This window comes from Phragmites australis, chromosome 15 (genome assembly GCF_958298935.1).
Source record: "Phragmites australis chromosome 15, lpPhrAust1.1, whole genome shotgun sequence".
Lineage (NCBI taxonomy): Eukaryota > Viridiplantae > Streptophyta > Magnoliopsida > Poales > Poaceae > Phragmites > Phragmites australis.
This window is the reverse complement of record NC_084935.1, coordinates 29,674,068-29,681,594: the sequence shown is the minus strand read 5'-3', so window position 1 is coordinate 29,681,594 and position 7,527 is coordinate 29,674,068. Positions and strand designations below refer to the sequence as shown.

The 7,527-nt window shown below is 45.8% G+C and overlaps 1 protein-coding gene, 2 non-coding genes and 1 pseudogene across 3 annotated transcripts; 1 reads left to right on the top strand and 3 right to left on the bottom strand.

Moving 5' to 3' along the window:
- The first annotated feature begins 363 nt into the window (after window positions 1-363).
- Window positions 364-2,962, top strand: LOC133893153 (probable LRR receptor-like serine/threonine-protein kinase RPK1). The gene has a single exon (XM_062334124.1). The coding sequence runs from the start codon at window positions 493-495 to the stop codon at window positions 2,668-2,670; it is 2,178 nt and encodes a 725-aa protein (XP_062190108.1). The 5' UTR covers window positions 364-492; the 3' UTR covers window positions 2,671-2,962.
- Window positions 2,963-4,037: 1,075 nt separating this feature from the next.
- Window positions 4,038-6,849, bottom strand: LOC133891920 (large ribosomal subunit protein uL13y-like; annotated as a pseudogene).
- On the bottom strand, window positions 5,062-5,145 carry LOC133894198 (small nucleolar RNA SNORD24). The gene has a single exon (XR_009905008.1). It is a non-coding gene; the product is annotated as a small nucleolar RNA SNORD24 (small nucleolar RNA).
- LOC133894206 (small nucleolar RNA R12) lies at window positions 5,400-5,479 on the bottom strand. Its single transcript, XR_009905015.1, has one exon. It is a non-coding gene; the product is annotated as a small nucleolar RNA R12 (small nucleolar RNA).
- Window positions 6,850-7,527: the final 678 nt, after the last annotated feature.

Below are 7,527 nucleotides of genomic sequence, written 5' to 3'. Positions count from 1 at the left end.
CATAAGAACTATTTGAAAACACACGAAGATACTAAATTGGATGCCAAGAGCCATAGACCGTTGGAATAGATGAATTTTTTTAATACAGTTTTTAATCTTAGTACGAATTTAGCGTCAGACATATAACTTTTTTTTTACATGTGTTTTACATGTGAGTTGTAGATCTTGGCGCCAATAAGCATGAACCAAGTTGGCGTCATCCACGTGATAAAACGAAGTGGATTTTCCAAATGCTAATTCTCCGAGCCAAAATAGAATTTTTCAAGACTGTAAAGAAAATGTTTTTCCCCTAAGGACCCAGCGATGAAAAGTAAGACACCAACAGTAAAGTAAAGTGGACTAATACAATGATAGATGAACAGATAACAACGGCAGCAGGAGCCAGGAAGGCGAGGCCGAAATGAACAGACGAACCCGCTGCAGTCTACCACCTTTATTTTTCTGAAATTACTTTCCAGCCCTCCGCTCCCATATCACCTTGCTCCGCCGGAGATGGCCGGCCATCGCCGGAGCACAGTTTACTCCGCCACCACGGCCACCCTTTTCGTTCTCCAACTTCTCACCGCCGCCTTCTCCTCCTTCTCTTTGCCATCCCAAGAGCAGGACAGGTCGGCGCTGCTCCAGCTCAAGAGCGGCCTCTTCTCTGGCGACCTTCTCTGTAACTGGTCGCTGGAACCCGGCGTCCACCACTGCTCCTGGACGGGGGTCACCTGCGAAGCGCGGTCCCGCCGCGTCGTGGCCCTCTCACTCCCGTCCCGAGCCGACCGGCGCCTCGCCTGGGAGCTGTCACCGGCGGTGGCTCGCCTCACCGAGCTCAAGGTTCTCTCCTTCCCCTCCGTCGGTCTCGGAGGAGAGATTCCTCAAGAAGTCTGGCGACTCCAGCGCCTCGAGGTGCTCAACCTCGCCGGTAACGCCCTCCGTGGCCACCTGCCGGCTACCTTCCCCGAGGGCTTGAAAAGCTTGGACCTTTACGGCAACCGGCTGTCCGGGAGAATCCCACCGGCGCTGGGGAACTGCGCGGCGCTCCGGCATCTTCGGCTGTCTTCGAATTCGTTGGATGGTTCCATTCCGCAGCAGATTGGGAAGCTTGCAAAGCTGCGGGTTCTGGAGTTGTCGGGGAACAGGTTGTCCGGCGGCGTTCCGCCGGAGATCTGCCATTGTAGGGACCTTGTCAAGATGGACCTCGGCAGAAATTTCCTTGATGGTCAGGTGCCCTCCGGTCTCGAGGAGCTCAAGAGCTTGAAATTTCTCTCATTAGCTGGGAACAATTTCAGTGGTGAGATACCTTCCGGTTTGGGCCAGCTGAGGTCACTGAAGTTTCTAAATTTGTCTACTAATGCTCTATCAGGGGTGGTTCGTCTGCATCTTGTGGCACTGCGAAATCACACTGTTCTACTGCTTGATAACAACAAGCTCTCTGGGGAGATACCTGCTTCTGCTGCTCCTTTGTCATCACTTCTAGGAGTTAATGTTTCCTCAGTGACAGGTGCTACTTCAGATGTAAACCCATCACCACAGCACACTGAACTGTTTATAGTTTCCAGCACATTGAGCAGTAAGCGAGTGCTGGCTGAGGCGAATCCGGGCACTCCACCTGATGGCAGCAGCAGTGGTGGTGGTTTGGGAACCACAGAGATTGCTGCCATAGCTTCAGCATCAGTCATTATCGTGACTCTGTTAGTTGTGGTCATCCTGTGCATCTGCACAAGAAAATGGACTCTGAGGCCATCAAGACGTTCTTTCAGGATAAGGGAAGTCAAGGTTTTTGATAATGTTGATATTGGAGCTCCCCTGACTTATGAAACAGTTGTGCACGCCACTGGGAATTTTAATGCTAGCAATTGCATTGGGAATGGAGGCTTTGGTGCAACATACAGAGCCGAGATTGCACCTGGAGTTCTTGTGGCGATAAAGAAGCTTGCAATCGGGAAGCAGCACGGTGACAAGGAGTTCCAAGCAGAAGTGAAAATCCTTGGGCAGTGCCGTCATCCTAATCTTGTCACTCTCTTAGGGTACCATATCAGTGATTCAGAGATGTTTCTGATATACAACTATTTGCCGGGTGGAAACTTGGAAAGGTTCATACAAGAGAGAACTAAGAGGCCAATCAGTTGGAGAAGGCTTCACAAAATCGCTCTGGATGTCGGCCATGCTCTTGCATACATACATGACGAGTGCGTCCCTCGCATTCTGCACCGAGATGTCAAGCCAAACAACATACTGCTCGACAATGAATGCAATGCTTATCTTTCTGATTTCGGCTTAGCAAGGCTTCTTCGGAACTCAGAAACACATGCGACCACTGATGTTGCTGGTACTTTTGGTTATGTTGCACCCGAGTATGCAATGACATGTCGGGTGTCTGACAAGGCAGATGTGTATAGCTATGGAGTAGTACTTCTTGAATTGATTTCAGATAAGAAAGCACTGGACCCGTCATTTTCTCCATATGGAAATGGTTTCAACATTGTTACTTGGGCTCTTAAGCTTATCCAAAGAGGCAGAGTTCGTGAATTCTTCATCGAGGGTCTGTGGGATAAGGCCCCACATGATGATCTGGTTGAGTTCTTAAACCTGGCGGTCCAGTGCACAGGGGAATCTCTTTCTTCTAGGCCCACAATGAAGCATGTAGTTCGACGTCTAAGGGAACTCCGACCACCTTCTTACTAGGAGCAGCAACGCAAACTTGTCACCTGAACACCTGCATACTGAAAGGACCTAAGAAGCACTGATGAGCTAATGTCTAGGTCGGTTGCCATGCCAAGGAGGTGAGCAGCTGTGGTGAGGAGGTGCGCTACAATGATCTCCTCAGCAGCCTCATCTGCACCAAGTTTTAAGTAATGTCGCTTAAATGTTATGTAGTTCCAGAACTGTTGAAGCATTCAGCGTTTTTAAAGGTTAATGAGATGATGGATAATTTGACATGTATGCGTTGATAATTTTGTGATATCATGTTAACTGATGTTCATGCATACAAAACGTGGTGAGAATGTGTGAGCTGATGCTGTGATTGTGAGAATGTAATACATGCTGTGTGGTGTTTTGAACTGAGCTGCTCATTCGTTGCCGCTGCTAATTGCGGGCGCTGCTGTCTGTAGCTGCAAATTACAGCTGCTGTTGCTAGTTGCAGGATGCCGGTGCTGCTTACTGCTGTTTTTCTTTCTTTCTACATAATAAAAAAGACAGTTGGCTTGCTACTGCTAGAGAGTGGTGATGCATTTTCTCTTATTCAGGTTTTTTTTTCTTTATTCTGATGTGAACTTGTAGAACCTGGAGAGATGGCATGTTGCAACAGAGAGCAAGCAGGGGCGGAGCTGGTACACGGATGTGGGTGTACAGATGTACGTCTAATAATTATACAGAGATTAACAACGTAAGGTTGATATTACTAGATTTATCATAAAAATATATTCATAATATATAAATCTTTCTATTTGAAATAATATATTTTTATAGATATCATTAGTCACAGTGGTATATTATAGATCATGTCGATGTCCTAATAAACTATATTTGGGATCAGAGGAACTACTTAATCTCAATCCTTCTTATGTTTTGTCCCCTTATAATCTATATCCAGGTTAGAAATTTGAGATAATTTCCTCTGTGACATTAAATGTTAGAGAAATTCTCAATTTGTCACTAAACAAATGATATTCCGTCCTAAGCTACCAGTTTAGACTTTTCATCCATATCACTGTTGTCATAACAGAGTTAACAACAATGATACTTGTGGGATGAATTTTTCATCCCTTACGTGCCACTGTCGAATCGAAATCGAAATGCATGTCCATAACTTATCCGATGGCAAATCAAGAATTTCAACATTTGATGGCACATAGGGATTTGTCACTAGAAAATTTGGGGAAACCAACTTGCAGCGATCTAGCATCCTAATGCTCAGACATTATCATCTGATGCGATTGAATTAAGTTGGGGTCAGTCAAACAACAGGGGTATCTATTCCCATCCCAGCTACTTCTCAGATCCAAGCTTTCTTATTCCTCTCATCTATCATCACGAATTCATAAGTCTTCACAGAAGTCAGGGCATGATGGTAAACCAATGATCAGTGACGAGATGCAGCTGATAACAATCAACCATGGGTTCATTGGAAAAAACGAAAAAAGAAAATATTGAACCAGAACTTTAAAATCTCACCATCACTGATATAGTGACGAGTTTAATTCTTGCTTCATCGATATAGGGCCTCCCTAACACAAGGTTCTGGAGATAATGAACTGATTCTTGACTTGCCTAACATTCATAGCTAATTAAAAGGAACTTGACAACCCATATATATCACTTAATTCCTAATTTAGATAACCTGCCCATTTGGACAACAATCACCACCATCAGTCTACTACTATTTTGTGGCAGCCATTCTAGTACTTGATCTGTGCCAGAATATCCAGCTGAGACCCCAGCTTCTCCTCGGCGGCCATCTCAGCCTTGACACGCAGCTTGGCGAGTTGCTTCCTCCTGTCATATGAGACCTTGGTCTTCTCCTTCCGCTTCTCCTCCAGTTCCTGAGAGTGACAACACAAGGTGGTCAGTCATTTAGTAATGCTAATGAAACACACTTCAAGCTATGTCTGAATCAAGTATGGACAAATATGCATCTCCCCTATTCAGGTGATTAGACATTACACCATGTAGGGCCAAGCAAGCAAGAATACAACACATAGGCAAAAAAACTACTGGTCTGAAAACTACCCATCAAGAGTAGAAAAGACTTATCTAACATCTTAGGCCTCTTACAAGAGCATCTAAGCTTCAAGACTCAAGAGGAAGCAAAACCAACAAACTCTTGAAAGATTACCAACACAGGAAACACTACTTGTCGACCCAGGCAACTAACTAAGGCAGGGCATGATCTGAAACAATTGCACTCATATCATACAAAAACAATGCTGTTAGGAGATACATTTCCAATTTTATGATTTGGTATATCAACAAAATACACTTTGAAAAATGAACTACGAGCAAACAACTTTAAGTGACTTCCGATAGTAACAGGACGGCTTTATGACACAAGCAACAGGACGGCTTTATGACACAAGCCTCAGAGATCTTGGTGGTTATGATCATCAACTGGAGAGTACCCCATCAAGAGTAGCAAATATTCATCTCACATCACAGGCATATCATGGGAAGAAGTAAAAAAAAACAAGAAAAAGAAAAGAGGCTCCGGATACAAGTGAAATGAGAACAAAGATTGCCAAATAAAACCGTAACACAACTATGCATAAATATATAGTAGGAACCCATCTATTTCTGTTACCAAACAGTATCGTGCATAATGGGAAAAAACATTCAACATTTAGCTTAAAAGGCTACACGCCTTCACAAAATAAAACAGAAAAGGGACTTAAAGTAGAAAATTTGCTAATGACATGATTGGTCAGAAGTAGCTGGTTAGAACATCATCCGGGAAAAAATAAATAGGAATCCGTCTGATTTTCTTCTTCATCCCGATCATGTCTACATTATGCGCAATGAATGCATCCAAAATAGGAAGAACATGTATCTAACAACAGGTAACGAGAAGTGCAGGAGGCAAATATATTCAAATGTAGGAACAAATCGGAACAGCACTTGGAGACTTACTGTCAGAAATTGCATAACTCTCAACATCATCTTAGAGAAGAAAAGGTTCACCTACAAGGCTACAGTATGACCAATACATCCAACAAATCATCAAATGAAAATATAACTGGGGCTGCAAAGGAGTACTAGGCTATCGAAATCCATGTAATCTAATGACAGGTACCTTGGTACTTACACCAAGCACCTCACAATTGCAACAAATAGTCAAAGACATGTGCCATGAACAAAGTTAAGCACCTGCAGATTCACATTGCATTACCTCTGTCTATGCAGGGTACTAACCAGATTCAACATTTCACACAAAGGTGCCAAAATCAGATTTTTTGTGTGAGTACAACTACATGCAGACACATATGCGAATTCTGCGACAAATGAGTGTGAACTCATGGCCTCCCTACCCACATTCTAGTAGCTAAGAGGCTGGCATAAGTTTGTTCCATTTAAAAAGGCCACTAATCGCACATGTACAGCGCCCATGCAGTCACACAAGCAGGAGCAGCTAGCATTTCCCTCAAATCAACGCAACACATGGATTGGGCGACGGCACAGCACGAGTAAAGGAACATACGACAGCAGCTACACCGCACACGGACAAGAGAAGCAGAGATAAATGGAGGCAACGTACCCTGATGGTGTCTTGGTAGTTCCATCTATCCGACCTCCTGGAGAGATCACCGAGCAAACAGTACTTGTGCCCCGGCTGCAGCCGCAGGACCCTAGGCAACAATGACGAGCATCCAAATCAGCAACCACCGCAACACAGCAATGGCTGCAGAACGGCGAGAGAGAGAGAGAGGGGGCGTCGGGATGACCATGCGCTTGGTGCGGCCGTAGGGCGGCGGGACGCCGTCGAAGGCCTTGAGCCGGGCGAGCGCGCCTCGCCGCGGGCGGTCTTGTGCGGGATCATGCCGCGGAAGGCGCGCCAGAAGATGCGCGCCGGGGAGCGGTGGTGGATGGGGCCGTGGGAGGGATCGGTGTTCATCCTCTTGCGGAGGAAGCGGAGGTACTTGGCCTTGTGCCGCACAAGGCCGCCGGAGACGACCATCTGGTCGCACCGCAGCGCCACCACACGGGCTGCCCTCTCAGCAGGGCCTTCGCCACGGTCGACGCCATGTCAGACCCCTGATCTTCAGTATCGAATTTGTGACTAAAACGATAGATCAGATCAGGAATTCAGACGTGGAAATGGGGATAGTGGCTAGAACCCTAAGCAACCAAGTTAAGCAGTATTGAGGAATAAATTTTGTCTAAGGGATAGAATTAAAGTGGCGGTAAACTAGCTTACGGCGGTAAAAGTAAATTCGACGAAAGCCATCGGATTGCAACCGATGAATCGGTATGTCCACCATCGACTTCTGCTAGTGCATGTAGGGACGTCAACGGGGAAGTCCCGTCGGGGAATGGTTCCCCGACCTTAAAAGAAGGAAAATTCTTCATTCTGCTCCTGTTTTCATTCGTGGACACTATTTTCTCTGTATCTCTATTCTCGTATAGGAAATACAGAATGATGAAAAACCTGTTCCAGCTAACAAGTAGAATGCACGAGTGCATACAGCAGTTTACCGTTAGGTACGGCGTAGCATGCAGACGGGCAATGGGCAGCGTGGGGGAGATTGCGGGCTGGGGCCTTCTGTTGCCGAGGAAGGAGGTGGCTTGGAGGTCCAAGATGTGTGGAGTGTCTTGAGCCCTAAGCTAGTCTACAAGTAGTCACGCCATCGCCAAGTGAACAAAACTCAAGAGTCAGAACTTCCTTTTTTTTTTTTTTTGAGAGAGGCAAGAGTCAGAACTTCCTGCCGTGGAACACGACCTCACCAAAAGCTTTAGCAGCTGGATCTGTAAGTATTTGCAGATAGAAGTAGAACCGCCGATTCGGATCGCTCTGCGTGATGGGACGTTGACCGAAAAGGTGTTCCTTGA

Excerpts from the sequence above, each read along its gene's own strand:
- LOC133893153 (XM_062334124.1), top strand. The coding sequence starts at position 493 with ATGGCCGGCCATCGCCGGAGCACAGTTTACTCCGCCACCACGGCCACC.